Here is a 19,512-nt window from a genome sequence, read left to right as displayed (position 1 = left end):
TTGCCTCCCATATGTACCCGACCAGGGATGGGCGCTTACAACCGAGGTAGGTGCCCTTGACCAGAATCAAATCTGGGACCCTTCAGTCCAAGGGCTGAAGCTCTACTCAATGAGCAAAACTGGCTAGGGCCACCATACTTTCTTTATTGCCTTCATTTTGTTTTTCTCTCCATGATTTTGAGCTAGCCTTGGGTCACAGATGGATCTCATGTAACCCTCATCTAAATATAAAGCAGTTATTATTTATTCAGTTTAATGGTGCAGGAAGAACATTCTGAGAGCACTCCCATGAGCTGGATAGTGATAGAACTCAGATCTGCTGAGCATTCATTCATCCTTCCCTCTTTACCCAACACTCCCTGAGGAGAAGAAAATCTTCCTGGGCCAAAGACAGGTCCTAGTTATGTGGCACTGCCATTCCATCTGGATTCCCTGTTAATCACCATCATACCAGAACTCAAAAGGGAAAAGTGTCCTCTGTCAAGGACAGCACCCTGGCTTCTGAGCTTTCTCTGTCAAGACCCTACTCTCCCATAGTTTCCCCTCAGGTTAGGATGCACCAGTAAATGTAGCTCCAGAGTGACAGGTCAGGATATACTCTTTGCAGTCGCTGAGTATGATAGAAAAATTTTAATTCTGCTCTATCAGTAAGCCTCTGAGTAAATCATTCAAATGCATGTCTTTGCCACTAGAGATGGCACATCTATGGCTTGCTTAGCATTGTTTATCATAAATGCTCCAGGATCAATGGCCCGCATCTGGCATAATATTTCTTTATAGTGTTTCTTGTATTAACTGTATAGGTCAAATCCTCATAGAAATGTACGTTGCCCATATTTCAAACTTATTTGGTATTCACATTTTAAAAGAAGATAACACTAGTTTCCCATAATCCACATAACTATTAGGAAAAGGATACTTTATCTCAGAGCCTCCAAGTCATACGAGGACAAAAAATAGAAGATTTAAAATTGAATCTGACCCAGATAAATCAAGGACATGTAGTTAACAGAGGGAGAATGTTAAAGGAACAAAGCAACTTAGTAAGTCTTGCCGTGGGAAATCTCCCATAAACCTCTCCAGTATTTCCCTTCCTCTTCACATGTTCTCATAAAGTTGGTCATTTCCTGGGATCCCATTTAGGCCCTCTATTAACTGAAGCAGCATCCCAAGCTATGGGAGCATACCCACTATCTTCCCCTTTTTTGTCCATCTCTACTCATTTGGATAAATCTTTCATAACCCCACAAAATCTGTCAAACTAAAACTGAATACCATGATGGATTGCCATATTGTCCACTAGGGGGCAAAACACTATTTCATATCATTGTAAAGGCCACCTAGAGCTTTTGCACAGAGGAATTAAAGGCGGGATTTCAGGCACCATGACACACTATAGCATGAGGAAACTTGACAAAGACATTTCTGGGACTCACTTTCCAGTTCACATTCTGTTCACATTCCCTTACCCTCCACTCAAAATGTACATACATGAAATTAACCACATAAAAGGTAGTTTCTCTACCTTTTCTATAGTGGTCCTTCATAATACATCTTTCTACAATAGCACTTGCCATTTTATGTTGAACTTCTGTTTCTATGCTTGTTATTCCCAGCACAGAATAAGATTCTTAAGGGAAAGAACAAGTTTTAATCTTTTGTTCCAAGTACCTTGCACCAGGACTGACATACTGAAAACAAAATAAGAGTTTGGTAAACTGAATTAGTGCAGTATTAGACTAAACATTGCTTATTTTCTACAAACCATACAAAATGAAATGGATCACTAATCATACTTTAAAAAACACCATTTAGAACTTATTCTCTTATTTGTATTAATAATGTCAAATAGACCCAATTGCCCTGCCGGTGTGGCTCAATGGTTGAGTGATGACCCATGAACCCAGAGGTCATGGTTCAATTCCCAGTCAGGGCACATGTCCGGGTTGCAGGCTCAATCCTCAGTAAGGGGCATGCAGGAGGCAGCCAACTGATGTTTCTATCTCTCTATCCCTCTCCCTTCCTCTCTCTCTGAAAATCATTTTTAAAAATAGGCCTAATTGTGATGGTTCAGTAAAAGAAATTTCTTGCTCACTCGATAGTACAAGGTAGTTCCACATTAGTAGGTAGGACTCCATGTTTCTTTAGGAACCATTCAGGAATCCTGGCTGATTGAACCTCTGCTCTTCCAAGGTCACTCTAAGGTCATTATCTCAGTCATTAGAAAGAAAAGATCATCAGTAGGAGTTTGAGGGGATTAAGTCTAGAGGTGGTGCACATCACTTCTCTAGCAGTCTCTGCCAGAGTTGAGCATTCATTCTTTGGCTAAAAGTGTACTAATCATTTCCTTTGTGCCAGGTACTATGCATACATATAAAGGGTACTATATACAGATGATCAAATTCATAGAAGTGAGATACAATCCAATGATCACAAAAATCAATAACATGCCTGCTGTACATGATTATAATTATTGTACCTGGTTATAATGCATTATTCTTATAATTAATAGTTCAAAAGAATATTACAGGGAGCTACTAAAGAGTATTCAAGAAGAATACTCTTATTTAGTCTGGTGATTCAGGTATGGCTCCTCAAAATAAATTATCTTTGAGGTGAGGCATTAAATATGAGTATAATTAACATGACATATTTAATGATATGAAGAAAATTGATGTGGCTAGAGCACACAGAGGACAAATGGTATCAAATGAGGCTGAGGAGTAACCTGGAACCAAACTCTGAGGAATACTCTAACTGATGTAAAGATGCAGGTCTTCTTCCTAAGAGAGACAGGAGACCTATTTGAGGATTATAAGTAGATTTGTTACCTAAAAGGTGACTGACCACTGTATTTCAAGAGTAAATTTAAGGAGACCAACTAAGAGACTATTAGAATAATCCAGGTGATAGATTATTGAAATATGGTGATAAATATTCTAATATTGGAATATTAGAGATTTATTGGATAGGGGTCAAAACAAGTAGACCCATTTGAGAAATTTCTAATAGATTAAATCAGAGCTCTAAAGAAGTCAAAGGTCAATGATAATTCCGTTTTCCAGCTTGAGTGCTGGTTGAATGCTGGTACCAATCACTGAAATAGAATGAACCAAGTTTTTGAGAAAGATAATAAATTCAGCTTTTGGCATTTGAGCCTAATATGTGTGTGAAATATTCTAATGTGAAAATGATAAGCAGATGGTTAGATGTATGAGTCTGTAGCACAGATAAAAGATCTAAACTGAAGATGCAAATTTGGAAATCCCTCCTAAGAAGATTGTAACTCAAGCCATAGACTGGGGTAATACCAGTTTATGAAGAAAAGAAATGGGCTAGGACTAAGCCTTGAGAAAGGACATCAAGAATGCGTGGCCAGGGGGAACCAAATTAGGTCACTCAGACTCAAAGTCTCAAGACCTGCCCCTGCCTTCAGTCTGATTATATTCATTCTTTATTATCCTCAGGCTATTGACCACAGGGTGGGGCCAGAAGTTTTCCAACAGGGTGGGGTGATTGCTTCTACCTGAAGGCTGATTGTTATTCTCAATCTCTTTTTTTTATTCCTTATTATTATTTTTTAAATCTTTTTTGTTTATAGTATTACAGATGTCCCTCTCTGCCCCTTCCCCACATTCACCCTCCTCTGGTTCCTGCCCTGCCCCAGGCCTTTGATACCCAATTATCTATATCCATAGGAAATGTATACATGCATAGAAGATCTTTGTTTAAATTCTTCCACCCCACCCACTTCCCTCTGAAAATCGTCATTTCCATGCCTCTGGTTCTGTTTTATTGACCAGTTTATTCCATCAATAGATTTCTTATTTATTTTGATTTTTAGATTTAATTTTTGATAGATATGTATTTATTGCCATTTTATTGTTCATATATTTGATATTTTTCTTTTTCTTTTTATTCTTCTTCTTGAAGAATACCGTTCAATGCTAGTATGGTGGTGATGAACTCCTCTAGCTTTTTTGTCTGTGAAGCTCTTTATCTAATATTCAGTTTTAAATAATAGTTTTGCTGGGTAGAGTAATCTTGGTTGTAGGTCCTTACTATTCATCACTTTGAATATTTTTTGACACTCCCTTCTGGCCTGCATACTTTCTGCTGAGAAATCAGAGAACAGTCATATGGGAACTCCCTTGTAGGTAACTAACTTTTTCTCTTGCTGCTTTTAAAATCCTCTCTTTGTCTTTAGCCCTTGTCATTTTAATGATGATGTGTCTTAGTGTGGTCCTCTTTGGATTCCTCTTGTTTGGGACTCTCTGTGCTTCTACACTTATAAGTATATTTCTTTCCCAGGTAGGGGAAGTTTTTTGTCATTATTTCTTCAAATAGGTTTTCAATATCTTGCACTCTCTCTTTTCTGGCACCCCTATAAAAAAAATTAAAAAAAAAAAGAGTGGCCATACACAAATAAATCAAGAAAGCATTGGATTAAAGAATCAGAAAAAGAGAAGTCAACAAATTCTGTTGAGACTTTAGGTCAATGAGACCAAAAAATATTTGGCTTACTAATATGGGTGTCATTTGAAACTTTAACAGGAACCATTTCAATAAAATGATGGAAAGAGAAATCAGTGGAACATATGTTATAGGGACAATTATTGTAGCCAGTTCATTCAAGAATTTTGGCTGTAAAAAGGAGCAGAAGAACTTGAACTATCTAGAGAAGAGGGTGGTTCAAATAGGATTTTTGTTATAATAGCAAACAATCATATAGTACATTTTAAGTGCCAAGCACTTTTCTAACTACTTCACTTTGCCTTATAATCTACTGTTTAGTTTGCTCATTGATTTTTGCATGCTTTATTGTATTCCAGTGCCTAGAACAGTACCTGGCACACAGGAAATGCCCAATAAATATCTGCTTAATGAAGACATAGTGAGTTAATGCCCATGTCTCATTCCAGTGCTCTTCCCACTACTCTGTTCTGCACTTGGCTATTATTCTTTAATAGGCATTTTAATTTTCTATTTTATCATTCTTATTTTGATCATTTCAGAATATCCTCTTTTCTGATGTTAATTATTATTTCTAAAAGGGCTCAAAGTGTATCTTTTAATCAAAATACAAGTTGAAAATATCATGAAGAAATTTTGAAGATCTAAATCCTAAACAAAAATTTATATTTAACTACATGAATGTTATGCTTCTAGAAGACTAACTTGGTTTAAGCTCTTGGGGACTTTGCATATGCATTTCTTTGCCTAGAACATTCTTGCTCTCTTCTTCAATGGGGTTACATTGATTCTTCCTTCTGAATCTTCACATCTCGGCTCAAGTGTTGGCTCTTCCAGGACCAATGTCATGACACCAACCCCTCCTTACATGCTAGTAGTTCTGGCTAAAAGAGGAGAGCTAGCTAGAGACTTGTCTTAAAGCTACATTTGCATGGCAAGTTCGTTCATTTTACAAAGAACATGCATTTGAGGTCCCTGGATTTATAAGGGCTATAAATCTCCTATTAAAGTCCAGACTCTGCAAAGTTTCAACCTTCTCCTCTTGGTTCCCATAGCGTTTGTGCTGCCTATATGGTGCAGTTATTACATTACGTTGTTATTATCTACCTCTGCCCCTCCACTACATTCTGGAAATCTTAAACTCATCTTATTTATCTAGGTATAATGGAGTCTAGTACCTGAAAGAATCCATGATGGGACATAACAGTTGTTTAATAAGAAATGAATGAATAATTGAATGAATACAAAGTTAATGGATTATATAGTAAAAATAAGTATTCGAAGAAATAACACACTGTTTCATTCACCTGAACAATTTACAGTACATTTGTACTCTAGGCCAGATTCAGTCTTTTTAGCCTCAGTGAATCCACAGCAGCATTTCACACTGTGACCATCTGGACCATTAGATGTAAATACCAGTTTAGCAGATATTTCAGAGCTATGAAAGTAGTTGTGGGAATAAGATGAATTTGAAAGATACTACCACACAAAGGACATATTTAAAGCCACCCCCTTTGTTATTTAGATAAAAACCTGACATTGTCCTTCTTATAAATAAATTAGAGGCCCAGTGCACAAAAATTTGTGCACTCGGGAGGGGCGGGGGGAGTCCCTCAGCCCAGCCTATGCCCTCTTGGAGTCTGGGACCCCTCAGGGGATGACAACCTGCTGGCTTAGGCCCGCTCCCTGGGGGATCAGGCCTGAGCTGGCAGTCAGACATCCCTCTGGCAGCCTGGGAGCCCTTGGGGAATGTCCACTTGCCAGCGGGGAGCAGGCCTAAGCTGCAGTCGGACATCCTTAGCACTGCTGAGGAGGCAGGAGAGGCTCCCACCACCACCGCTGTACTGGCAGCCGGCAGCCTGGCTTGTGGCTGAGCAGAGCTCTCCCTGTGGGAGCACACTGACCACCAGGGGGCAGCTCCTGCATTGGGCGTCTGCCCCCTGGTGGTCAGTGTGTGTCATAGTGACCAGTCATTCTGCTGTTAGGGTCAGTTTGCATATTACCCTTTTATTATATGGGATAGAGGCCTGGTGCACGGATGGGGGCCGGCTGGTTTGCCCTGAAGGGTGTCCCGGATCAGGGTGGGGGGTCCCTCTTGGGTGCCTGGCCAGCCTGGGTGAGGGGCTGATGGGTGTTTGTAGGCTGGTCACACCCCCTTCAGGGTGGGGGTCCCCACTGGGGTGCCTGGCCAGCCTGGGTGAGGGACTGATGGCTGTTTGCAGACTGGTCAAGCCTCCCCCAGTGGGGACCCTCACCCCATGGAGGTTTGGCCAGCCTGAGTGAGGGGTTGATGGATGTTTTCAGGCTGGCCCCACCCTCTTTAGGGTTGGGGGTCCACTGGGGTGCCTGGCCAGTCTGGGTGAGGGGCTGAGGACAGTCTTCAGGCTGGCCAATCCCCCCCCCCCCCCCAGCAATGGAAGCTCCCAGCCTCTCCTTTTTTTAATTTTTTTCTTTTTATTCTGGGATTTATTTACCTTCTATAATTGAAACTTTGTAGCCTTGAGAGGAGCTCAGAGCTGGCCAGGGCAGGTGGGAGGGAAAGCCTCCTGCTCGCTCCAGCTCAGTGGCCACAGCCAGCTGAAAGCAGGTATCTGGGGTTTATTTACCTTCTATAATTGAAACTTTGTTGCTTTGAATGGAGCTCAGAGCCAGCCACGGCAGCTGGGAAGCTTGACTTCCTCCATTATTGGGGCAACCAAGCCTCCTGCTTGCTCCAGGTCCGTGGCTGCTGGCCGCCATCTTGGTTGGGTTAATTTGCATATAGTCGCTCTGATTGGCTTGTGGACATGGCTTAAGGCATAGCAGAGGTATGGTCAATTTGCATGTTTGTATTTTATTAGTGTAGATAACATCTTAGTATTTTTTGTAAATGGAGGATACACAGAGTCTGAATTTTCATTTTGAGCGATTATGGGACTGCCATTTAGTACTTGTCACCTCTAAATAGATTCCCAACCACATAGAAAAATCCTCTACTCAAAGAATCTATCACTAACTTAACACATAGAAAAATCCTAAGATTAATATAAATAGAACATGCCTTTTTAAAATGTCACAGCATTAAGTCAATCCGGGTGTCTTTTAAAAATTCATTCAAAAGTATAGTATTTCCAACACACATGTGAACTTAGCCCCATTTGCAAAGATCACTCAGTGAACCCCTCTTTTTACATATAAAATGAGGTATGGTATTATAGAAGCCATCAAATAAATATTCATTTTAAATCAAACTTTTTATGTAGCCATTGGATCTGACCTCTGTTCTAATATCTACCATGCTTTTCAGAAAGGAAAGGTATTGCTGGAGTTGTCTAGCCAGTCATTAATTTGTGTCTACTCTATTTAGTGGCTACTTTTAAAAAAAAAAAAATCATGGAATTATCAAGCAGCTCAGAACAAAAGTGCTTTCTGATTGTCAGCTCCCCGTTCTAAAAGAGCAGGTTAATTTCTCTAAATCTCACAGTTGGAACTTTCTAACGCTGACTGGCAGTTTCCACCTAGTGATCAAGGCAATTGACTAAAATAAATTATACATAAAGCTGAAATTCCTAATAGTAATAAAGCCCCCTTCATGAGATAATCACAGCAGCAAAAGCACTCATTTGTCTGCTGCAGCTCTACAGGGTCTTGCTTGAAATTACCTTATAAAAACTGTACTTCCAGCATGTTTTCATTTCTAGTTTTACAATAGGAATAAAATGTCAGTGAGAATGGAGTAGCCAACGGGCAGTCAGTTGGAATATTTGTTTGTCCTTCCAAATGGCGATCGGATGGTAAAGACAACTCATGATTTGAGTGAAAGGGCGTTGCTTCAGCTCCACACTGAGGCGCCCACAGGCCTATGGAATCTCTGAGTCCCGAAGTTTTCATTTATAAAATGGACATAACAGTACCCACTTCGCAGGGCAGCTGTGGAGGAAACACACACAGAATTGTCAAGGAGCAATAAGGATCTGAGAGACAGATTTGGGTATCATTTTTCTACATAAATTTTTCAAGAGCCACTTTTGCCTTCCATCACCAAATGTTCCTGCTAAAGGAAACATTTATAAAATTTAGAAATGTTTGATTTCTAGAAATTTAGAGTGGTAGATAAAATGTTTAATATTAAATCTTTATATATTACTATTCAATTATCTTTCTTCCAAACTGACATGTGAAAAGTCTGAAATAAGAGTTTGATGTGAAAATGTCCACATAAAACTATCAGATCATTCCAGTTCTTCTGTGTAGATAACAAGAGATACAATAAAACCTTCACATGCTAAAACCAGACTCTAGGGACAGGAGTGCATCTCCATCTAATTAAATGTCCTAAAACAATTAATCAAGGATAAAACCAGAATGTAATAGAAGAAAGTTGGCCCCATTCTCAAACTTTTCACTTTAGAAAATTATTAAAGCTGATTTTTAAAGAATTAGGAACAGCATATATTTATATCTCAGATAGTTACAACTCAGAAAATTTAATGAACAAGATAAAGGCTCAGATGAATTGGGTATTTTCCTCCCCCATTTCTAGAAAAATGAGTTGTTCTTTATTTATCTGCTTGGTTCCAAAAAGGATACAAATTCCAGAATAAACAGTGACTAGTTTTCAAATGGCTTATAGATCCAGAAATAAGATTTTAAAACACTGAAAAGTAACTTCAATTGATTGATAGAAAAAATACATGTTTAATTTGGTGTACCAATTATGATAATTGTATGAGCAAATGAAGCTTTACATGTTTAAGTCCCTAAGTTAGTTATATGTAGATCTGTAAAGGCTGCTAAAATAAGTAATTTTCCTTATTTTTCTTTCTCCCGAAGTTTCCATTTTGATATTTTCTTTTTTAAAAAACTACTCCTTCTTTCTCTATCCCATAGTTTTTTGGGTTTTTGTGTGTGTGTGTGTGTTTTAAATATATTTTATTGATTTTTTACAGAGGGAGAGGGATAGAGAGTTAGAAACATTGATGAGAGAGAAACATTTATCAGCTGCCTCCTGCACACCCCCTACTGGGGATGTGCCCACAACCAAGGTACATGCCCTTGACCGGAATTGAACCTGGGACCCTTGAGTCCGTAGGCCAGTGCTCTATCCACTGAGCCAAACCGGTTTGGGCTTTATCCCATTGTTTTAAAATTACAGAAAACTTCACATATTTTTCCTACTTGAGATGTGGTTTTTCAAACTCCATAATTGCTCTCTTCTAAAACTAAATATTATATAAAATCTTTAAAGTTCCCTAAATATCATAAGATAGAATAAAATGATACTAGGATGTAGGTAAGTTGTGACATTGTCTTAAACAATTGAGATGCCAGTAAATTAACTATGGAATTAAATTATGGGCCATAAAGAGAGGTGTCATTTAAAAGAGAACAGTCATGTCTAAAATGCCTAATTAGAACTGCTACAGTAACCTGGTTCTGCAACACAGCGAGTTCCCCAGGGAAGGTCCTGTGGCAAAAAGACAGAATCCAGCAAAAAGAACCCTCCTCCTAATGAGCATTTTTGAACAGCAATTTTGTTCATTTACATCTCTCTTATCTCATAAAGTTCAGGTAAATTTGCCTACACTTTGTATTAATTTCTGTGATATTGACTCTCATTCTGTATTTTCAAAGACTATGAAAAGTAATTTATTCCACCAGGTCCTTCTGATGTGTAAATTAATTTGTAGGGGTGGCATTTCAGGTGAATTTAGCACATTAGAAGTAACTTATTACCTACACTAATGGAGGTGAGCTATGACCTACATAGCTCAAAAGGGAATATTATCTAAAGTTGCCATTTGCTTTTTTGGAAATGTGTGGGAACTGATAATTCAAGCAAGGACCTTGTCTTTAAGGAATTCACAGTCATGTGGGAAAACTAAGACGTGTGCAGAGTAAGACAAAAAATAAGTCCTTAGTGACTTGAGAAACGTATAGGTAAGATGTTCTGAGGACTCAAGGAATGAAAGAATGGGGGATATCAACACTATGTTGAGCCCAGCTGGCCTGACTCAGTGGTTGGGTACTGAGTATGAACCAGGAGGTCACAGTTCCATTCCCGGTCAGGGCATATGCCCGGATTGCCGGCTAATCCCCAGTAGGGGATGTGTAGGAGGCAGCCGATCAATGATTCTCTCCCAACATTGAGGTTTCTATCTTTCTCTCCCTCTTCCTTCCTCTCTGAAGTCAATAAAAATGTATTTAAATTAGAAAAACACATGTTGATATTTTCAATAAAAGCACTACTTAAGCAGAAAGAGCATCACTTCTCACACACACTGCATATATTACTTCTCACCTGTCGATAAAGCATAGAACAGGTAGCTATGCTTTTCTCTCTTAAAGGTGTATATAATGAGTATCCTATACAGGAATTACATTTCCTTAATTGTTAACTTACATGTAGGCAGATATTTCCACACTGGAGACTCTGGCTGATTTACTATTCATAAAGTTATAGGTAAAGCTAAATATGGTCATAATAAGAGTATAACATGAGAGGACATGAGGAGATGGCCTCTGTAACTCACTCCTATGTTAAAAGTCTATCTTCAGAAATCTGATAACCATTACTGTCTTTGGAACCAGAATTCACTTTTTGGGGGGGGGGGTGGGGGGTGGGGGTAGGAGGGAGGCAATAAGAAATAAACCCTAGTTTGTCAGATACCTAATTCCCTGTGGCAGAAAGCCGTGTAGATCCTCCAGCTTCTCCCACCTCATCTCGCTCATGCTTATAAATACGAACACGAAAGTTCTAACAACATGGTCCTTAATTAGTGATACCAGAGAGTAAGACACTTAAGGTGGGAGAACCCATAGCAGTTCTTTCTGGAAAAGTAAATACAAGTTTTCTATACCATCATCTTCAACTCTGACTCATTTGTTCAGAAATGCCTGGGTACAGGATTGGTGAATGTGCTTTGGGCGTAAAATATGATATCAATTAAATAGGTGAGGGGCTATGGGATTCTTTTTTATTACTATGTATTTGTTTTCCAACCCACCACTTAGATTTTTACAAATATTAGGATTTAGATTTTTACACATATTTGGATAAAGAGAAAGAAAGTTAGACCTCACTTGAAATGAGTAAAAATGAAAGTGCAAAAACTTACTCCATTGTTTTTCAGTTACTAGAAATTCTAATCAATAGTCTTTTATCAAAAATCTAAATATAAAGTATTAAACATAATCCTATTTGAGGTATAAAGAGACCAAAATTTAGGTAGGGGTGATTTTACTAAAAAAGTGCCTGGCTCCTTGCAAAGGTATTTAATAAAGTTAAGAAGTTTGCCCAGAGTGTGGCAGTGCCATTCAGAGTGGAGTCTCTAGCGAAGCCATCTTGGTCTCATTTCCTGAACCGTTGAATTATGGATCTAGTTCAATGAATGTTAAAGCATAAATGAGCTGTTTAAAAACTGAAATGGGTTGCAATCACTCATGATGATACCTTATGAAAGACCACTGGGCAGATGCCGATAAGCCTAAGAATTTTCCAAATCTAATTGTCATAAAGCTCCTTCCTCCTGAGGAATTACAATGTATTTGTAGACTATATTTATCTTTATCTGAAAAGTTACTTATGCTTGTGTATTGGCTTTTGTAGCAAGAGAAACTGGGTGACATCTGCTTCTCCCTTCGCTATGTACCTACTGCCGGCAAACTGACTGTTGTCATCCTGGAGGCAAAGAACCTGAAGAAGATGGACGTGGGTGGCCTATCTGGTAAGTCTGATTTTTTTTTAAATGCTGCTTCATCATGGTTACCAAGTGCATAGCACACATGCTGTGACTCTCCAGCCCTTAATTGATCACTGTTCTCGTTCTTACGGAGGCTGGAAGCAATCTCAGAATTGATCCCAACACAGTGCCCCAGGAAGCCACTCTCAGTGTGTTGGAATTGGCTCCGAAGATGAAATCTATTTTCCTGCTTCATAGCACAAGTATCAATTGTCAGTTCTATAGCACTGAAAGCTGATAATGCTTGCTTTTCTTCTAAAAGGCAATGCCACCACCCTGGCCAGTGTGGCTCAGTCGGTTGGGTATTGTCCTGCACACTGAAAGGTTGCTGGTTCAATTTGCCTAGTTAGGGCACATGCCAGGTTGCAGGCTTGATCCCCAATAGGGAGCATGCAGGAGGCAGCCAATTGATGTTCCCCTCTCACAACAATGTTTCTCTCCCTTCCCCTCTCTCTCTCCCTCTCCTTTTTCTTTCTCTCTCTCTGTCTCTCTCAAAAGTAAGTAAATAAATAAATAAATACATTAAATAAAATAAAATTACTATATATATATATATATGTGTGTGTGTGTGTGTATATATATATATATATATATATATATATATATATATGATTTTTAAAAATAAAAGGCAATGCCTATGACCAACTATAATTTTGTTTAGTTGGGGGGGGTACTTTTTTTGGTTCAAAATTCACTCATCATATGAAAAATAGTATTTTATCTGAGACTTATTAGGTGTTTCATAGCCTAGCATAGTTTTTAAAGATACTGTTTTATTAAAGTTTCTGCATTTCAAAATATGTGAACAATAAAATCTGTTTGAGGGTGAATCCCCATGGTAATGCATTTATTTCCTGTAGCTTATATTGGAGATGGGAAAGACTTTGGGATTTAAAATACTATAAAACCTAACCTTAGTTTTAAAAAAAAATGGTGAGTAAAATAGTATACTCTTGCTCAAAAGCAAAGTCAAGTCAAGGGCTTGTCATTTCCACAGTTGAATGTACTTTTTTTTATTTTCTGTGTGATTAAATCAATTATATTTAATTTTCCAGTGAATTATTACAGTGTGAGAAATGTTCTTGATATGCCACAAGGTCATCATAAATAGATTATAGTTGTCATTGCTTGTGGCTGTGGCACTAGAACTAGCATTTCTGATTATTCAGTGCTTTCTCCAATAAAAATTTTGCAAACTTCAAAAGGTCACCCTAATGCAGCCTGGTGATTTTATATTCTAAAGCAGCGATACTCAACTGCTATACCTGAGTCAGGGACACTGACCTCTTTTCCTTTAGATTGTCAAATAAAAAATGACAACAGCCAACACAACAGCAGCTATCCAGTGTGAATGAATCAAAATTATACCTATTTTTTTGTAAGATTGGCAATAAAGAAAATGTAATTACTAGTAATTAGTTTACATGTGCCATGAGATGAAAAAGGTTGGAAAATGCTGTTCTAAAGTATAACAGCTAAAAAAAAATGCTAGAGCTGTGTTTCTACTTACTGCACCACTAATTTGTTAATGAAATTCTCCTGGTGCCTCTTTATAATAAGTCGCCTGAGGAAGCTGCACTAATTCTTTCATGTCACTAAGACCTCATTTAATAACTTACTGCTTTCATTGCCTAATAGCATAACTGAGCATATTTAAAGCGATGAGCAGTTTCCTCTAAAAATGTAAAGAGTACTTAATGTACCTAAGTTGCAAAATATATGTATCTACGTGTCTATACACACATACCTTCCCTAGCTCTGTCCATTGAAAAGGCCTAGAAACAGGTTAAGTAGCCAAGAGCATCCTAGCACAAGCTATGGTTTGAAAGTTTAATTTCTCATGAAAAGAACCTGGGGCATATTAGAGAAATGGGAGATTCCAGGTGTGACACAAAGTGTTCAAGACAAGCCTAGCCAGTGGTCAGCAAACTGCAGCTCACAAGCCACATGCGGCTCTTTGGCCCCTTGAGTGTGGCTCTTCCACAAAATACTGACTTCTGCACATGGGCCACGAAGTTTCAGTCGCACTGTACATGCACTCCCGCACGTGGTATTTTGTGGAAGAGCCACACTCAAGGGCCAAAGAGCTGCATGTGGCTCACGAGCCACAGTTTGCCCACCACTGGCCTAGACCATCCCATCTACCAAAAAGCAAGGGAGCTATCAAAGACTAGTGGGGAACCAACTTGAAGTGGTTTCCAATAACAAAGATGTGATCATTTAAGCTACGTAATTATAGTGTGATGTATTCAACCCTTAAAAAATAAGAGGATTTGGTGTGTCTATGTGTAAAAAACTTCAGAGAAATTTTTAATTACAAGAACAATTTGCTACCAAATCACTACCTAATATCCTGAGGTATGACTTTAGACACCTTTGACCTTTAGCTTTCCTTTGGTTCAATAGCCAGATCCTATCACATGGTATTTTGTATCCTCTCTCACAGGTTCTGTTCCAAGCTCCTATGCCAACAATATCATCATCCTCTATGCCTAGTACTCCCCTAGTCTGCCTTCCAGCTCATCTTATACCCCTCAGAGCTGCCTCCACTCTTTACTTAAGTCATTTTCTTTTCCTGGAATTCTCTTCCCTTCACCAACACCTAGCTAAAATCTATCCATTCTTCAGGCTCAGCTTAAGTATTCTTTTCTCCATTCATTCGACAAATCTGTACTGTGTCCCTACCTTATGTTAGGTATTTCTTTCATTTTTTTAAATTGTTGCCAGTGTTACAGATATCCCCCATAAAGCCCCCTTTCCCCCTCCAACCAGCCCCAGTCCCATCCCAGGCTTTTACCACATTATTGTCTGTGCCCATGGGTTATGCATATACGCATATATGTTCTTTGGTCAATCTCTTCCTGTTCCCCCACCTCTCTGTCCTCTGCCAGTCTGTTCCATGTACCCAGGCCTCTAGACCTGTTATGTTCATCAGTTTATTTTGTTCATTATATTTCACATATAAGTGAGATCATGTGATATTTGTCTCTGACTGGCTTATTTCACTTAGCATAATACTCTCCAGGTCCATCCATGCTGTTGCAAAGAGTTTCTTCTTTTTTACAGCTGCATAGTATTCCATTGTGTAAATGTACCACAGCTTTTCTATCCACTTGTGTTAGATATTTCTGAAACTAGATGTGCATCATTGGACAAACCAGCCCCAAAAAAACTACCCTCATAAAGCTTATGTTTTAATGTGTGGAGATGGACAGGAGGCCAATAAATAAGAAAAACACATAGTATGCCAAGAGGGGAAAGGTGCCACTGAGAAAGCAAAGGAGGAAGCAGGGGAAGGAATGTTGGGTGTGGCTGTACATGGGCATTTGGAGAAAGCTGCCTGGAAAGAGATGAGGGAGTGAGCCACAGGGCGTCTGGGAGAGAAAACATTTTAGGTAGAGGGACTCCACGAAGCCTTTCTGATTCATCACAATAGAACAAACCTTTCTCTTTTTCAAATGCCAATGGTAGTTTGTTTACGCCCTTCCAGCATCACACTTCTCTCTCACTAGAATGTGTTCTGTATTTCTATCTCCCACGATGCCCTCACTGACTGCTAGCACTGAGCATAGCTGTTGAGTGAATAATGAATTATTTACAAAGGAACTGTGGCCTGAAAAAACAAGTCTTGCATTTCAAATTTGTTTAACCTACTTACCATTAAACTAACTTTAAGCACTTGGATGGTCTGTGTCAAAGTAAGTTGACCTATGTATGTCCTATGAGACCAAAATTATATAATGAGATCATTCCAGGTAATTCAAATGCCAAATTACATTTGCTGGAAATGGCTGGTTAATTGGAACTAAAGTTGGATGTTTTGCCAAGGTTTAAATCCCACTCTGCCACTACTAGCAACTTGACTTTGGACAAGTTATTTAAGCTTTCTAAGCCTCAGGTGCATTATCTATAAAGTGGGAGTAATAAGAGAACCTGGTTTATATGGTCCTTGTGAAAAATAAATAAAAGCACTAGGTCTGTCATACCTAAATGCTCAATAAATATCACTAATTTTTTCTATTAGGAACTTTATCAAATCTTGGGTTAAATATGCAAAATGTGAATGCAACCAATGGACAGTTTAACCAATTGCTTGATTCAAAAATGGAAAAGGAAAGTTCATCAGTTTGTTTGATCAGGATTGCCTGATCAATTCAGGCAAAATGCTCTCAGTAGACCATGCTTTGCATAGACCCAACAGTGAATTAAGACAAGGCATGGAATTAAACAACAAACAAAACTGAAAAAAAATAAGAAATGGAATACATTTTTAAAATAATTTTTATTACTACCCTCAACAGAGCCTGTTTAATTCCTGCCTATTGTGTTAATTCAAAATGCAAGACAGAAAGATTTTGCCTCAATCATATACCCATATAGCAAACCCTGTAAATTCCAACCCTTTTTTTACAATTTAGAAATCCTTTTCTAACTTGGTATTTTCAATCAGTTCTCATTAGAGACCTCTGAGGCAGTTTCTGAAGGTAATAGCCTCAGAAAATTGAAATTTAGAGACATTAAATAATGTACATAAATCATCTTGCTCCATAGCTGGCACATAGGAAGGGATCAATACTGGCTATCGCTTTTGTCCCTAGTATTAACAGTCAGAGTCACCTGATTTGTAGTTGATATAGCTGTGACTGAAGCCCAGGACCTCTGATTTCCAACGCAGAACACTTTCCAATACACCATTCAGCCTTCCCCACACCCATCACCTTCCAGGTGGGACAATAGGGATCCGCCAGCTCTAACATAGCAGAGGTACCTCTCTGCTTGGAGCTGAAACACCAAGATCCTTGGTGTTAATAAGGCTAGAAATGGAGGCTTTAAAGGGTTTCTTGATGACTGTGGAAATTTCCATATGTATTAACCCCTATAAATACTCCCAGAATCACAGAAGGACTTGACTTGTGGCTTCTGGCAGCCTTTTCTTCTTTATGACCCAGTATGAAACAGAATGCAGTCTCCTAAACCAGTCCTTTCCTCCCTTTCCCTGAAGCTCCCACGGAGTCCTTTTGAGATGTCTCTAAGTGTTTGTACTGCTGGGAACCACAGCAAATCAACAGGGGTAACGATGTTGTAGCCCTGCTGCCTAAATTACAAAGTAAACAACAAAATCATGTCAAGCATGGTGATGAAAGGGAGCTGGGAAGACACACAAAATAAACAGGAAGTGCACGCATCTATGAAAGCAGTCTCCTGAACATCACAGAGCTGGAAAGGAGGCTATGAGGTGCGATCAGTTCAGGAATGGCCCCAGGGCTGGTTGGGAAAATGTGGTTGTGTTCTTCCTCATCATCTCTTCCTCCCTTTTACTTCCCTCCCCAGCTCCCACCATCAGGCTTCTTCTTCCCCATGTCTCTGTGGAAACTGTACTATAGAAAGCAAAGGGTAGGGCTGTAGGAGAGGTCCCCCATCTAAGTCTCCAAAAAGGAGAGCAATGAAATTCAGAAATGGCAGCAACTACTTAAGGAAGATAATGCGTAAAGAATAAAGGGGATTCACTGTAGTAAAGGAGTCACTATCTGAATCTGCCAGGCTGCCAGTGTGCGGACTGGCTGCTGAGACCAACATCAGTAAGATTGACCTTACCCACTACCACACCCCTGCCCCCCCACACACACACACACATGCGCACATGCGCTCTCTTTTCTATGAGATGCAATTTTAAACATTGTTTATTTTCTTATATCTACTATCCTAGAAACAGAACTTGGGAAATACAGCCAATTTCAATATCTGAAGGCATCTAAGAAAGAACATACAGTCAACCTTAGGGAACCACTAGATTCCACGTAGGAACCATGAATCAGCACAGACAGAGCATTCTTTCAGGCATTATTTATCAAGATGTGATAGTCTACCTACATTAGAGTCACCCAGGGACCATGTTAAAATTTAAGATTTCAGGGACTACCTCACACTAAGCTATCCTGAGTATCTCCGGATGGGAACCTAGATATTATGTTTTTTAAATCACCATGTTATTCTTATGCATCTTAAGTTTAAAAACTATGCTTTATAGAGCATATAGTGATATCTGAAGCTATAGTCGTAATCATATCATAACATATAAATTTATCAAATCGTATTTTATATCTTAAATTTACACAATGCTATATGTCAATTATATCTTATTTTAGAAATAAAAATAAAAAACAACTACCCTTGCAGCGGTTCTCAACCTTCTGGCCCTTTAAATACAGTTCCTCATGTTGTGACCCAACCATAAAATTATTTTCGTTGCTACTTCATAACTGTAATGTTGCTACTGTTATGAATCGTAATGTAAATATCTGATATGCAGGATGGTCTTAGGCGACCCCTGTGAAAGGGTCGATCGACTGCCAAGGGGGTCGCGACCCACAGGTTGAGAACCGCTGCTTTAGAGGCTCAAATGCTACCTCATAATTTTAGCTGAAGTCCATGTCAGCCAAATGCCAAGTTAGAATTTTTTTGGTCAGTGATGTAGAATACATTCTTTGCCTTATATACTGGAATTTTCTTAAATAACAAGTTCTATTTTTTTCATTAACCCAGTATCCTCTTTCCTGAAAATCACCTTTTCCACATGTGTAAACTATTATCTTTTTTTTCTTCAGTCAATTCCACTTTTTTTCAAAATGTTCTGGCAACATCCCTTGATAAAGGTGAAGGGATGTTGCCAGAACATCTCATCATCTTTAGTGTACAAAGACTTAATCACTAAAATAACATACCAATCTGTACACAAGGGGGAAACTGAGGTGCTCCTTTCAGCTTAGAAATCTAATAAATAATTTGATGTTTGACCTTATGGACTCATTGATCCTGTCTTTGCTGTATAGCCAAACACTAATTAAACAATCAACAAACTAATTTATATTAGTGGCTACATGATGGAATTTTAGTTTGGGTACAAAGGAAATTTAGAATAGGGGAGAATTTTTGAAAGAGAAGATAAAAGCAATAACAGTTCCTTTATACGTTCCTGACCACCAACCACCCTTATCTGTCCTTCCATTGGTGCTGAAAGCATGACAAAGAAAACCACTCCAAATTCAATTGATTTGAGTTAAAAGCCACTAGTCTGGGAGCCAGGCCAATAAATAAAACGGCAAAAAAAAACTTATAAGAGCCAATTAGTTATGGATATGCAAATTAATTGGCCCGTGATATTAGGGTCAAGCAATAATATGCAAATATACTGGCATCTTATTGAACTAACAGGACAGGAATATGCATAATAAGTTGGCTGTGATGTCAGAAGGCTTCATGATTTTAGGCTTGAATGTTAGAATATAAAATTCTGTGACACTTCAAAGCATTTAGT

The 19,512-nt window shown here is 38.7% G+C and overlaps 1 protein-coding gene across 2 annotated transcripts in view; it reads left to right on the top strand.

Moving 5' to 3' along the window:
• The window catches only part of SYT1 (synaptotagmin 1), a 551,768-nt gene that overhangs the window by 444,443 nt on the left and 87,813 nt on the right, over positions 1-19,512 (top strand). For both annotated transcript variants that reach the window (XM_081083378.1, XM_081083379.1), the window contains one exon: positions 12,065-12,182. In XM_081083378.1, the coding sequence (XP_080939504.1) occupies positions 12,065-12,182 (118 nt within the window). The remainder of the gene's footprint in view (positions 1-12,064; positions 12,183-19,512) is intronic.

Source organism: Myotis nattereri, assembly GCF_964212035.1.
Source record: "Myotis nattereri genome assembly, chromosome: 2".
NCBI lineage: Eukaryota > Metazoa > Chordata > Mammalia > Chiroptera > Vespertilionidae > Myotis > Myotis nattereri.
Note: the sequence above shows the minus strand (reverse complement) of the source record. Positions and strands in the feature narration are given on the sequence as shown.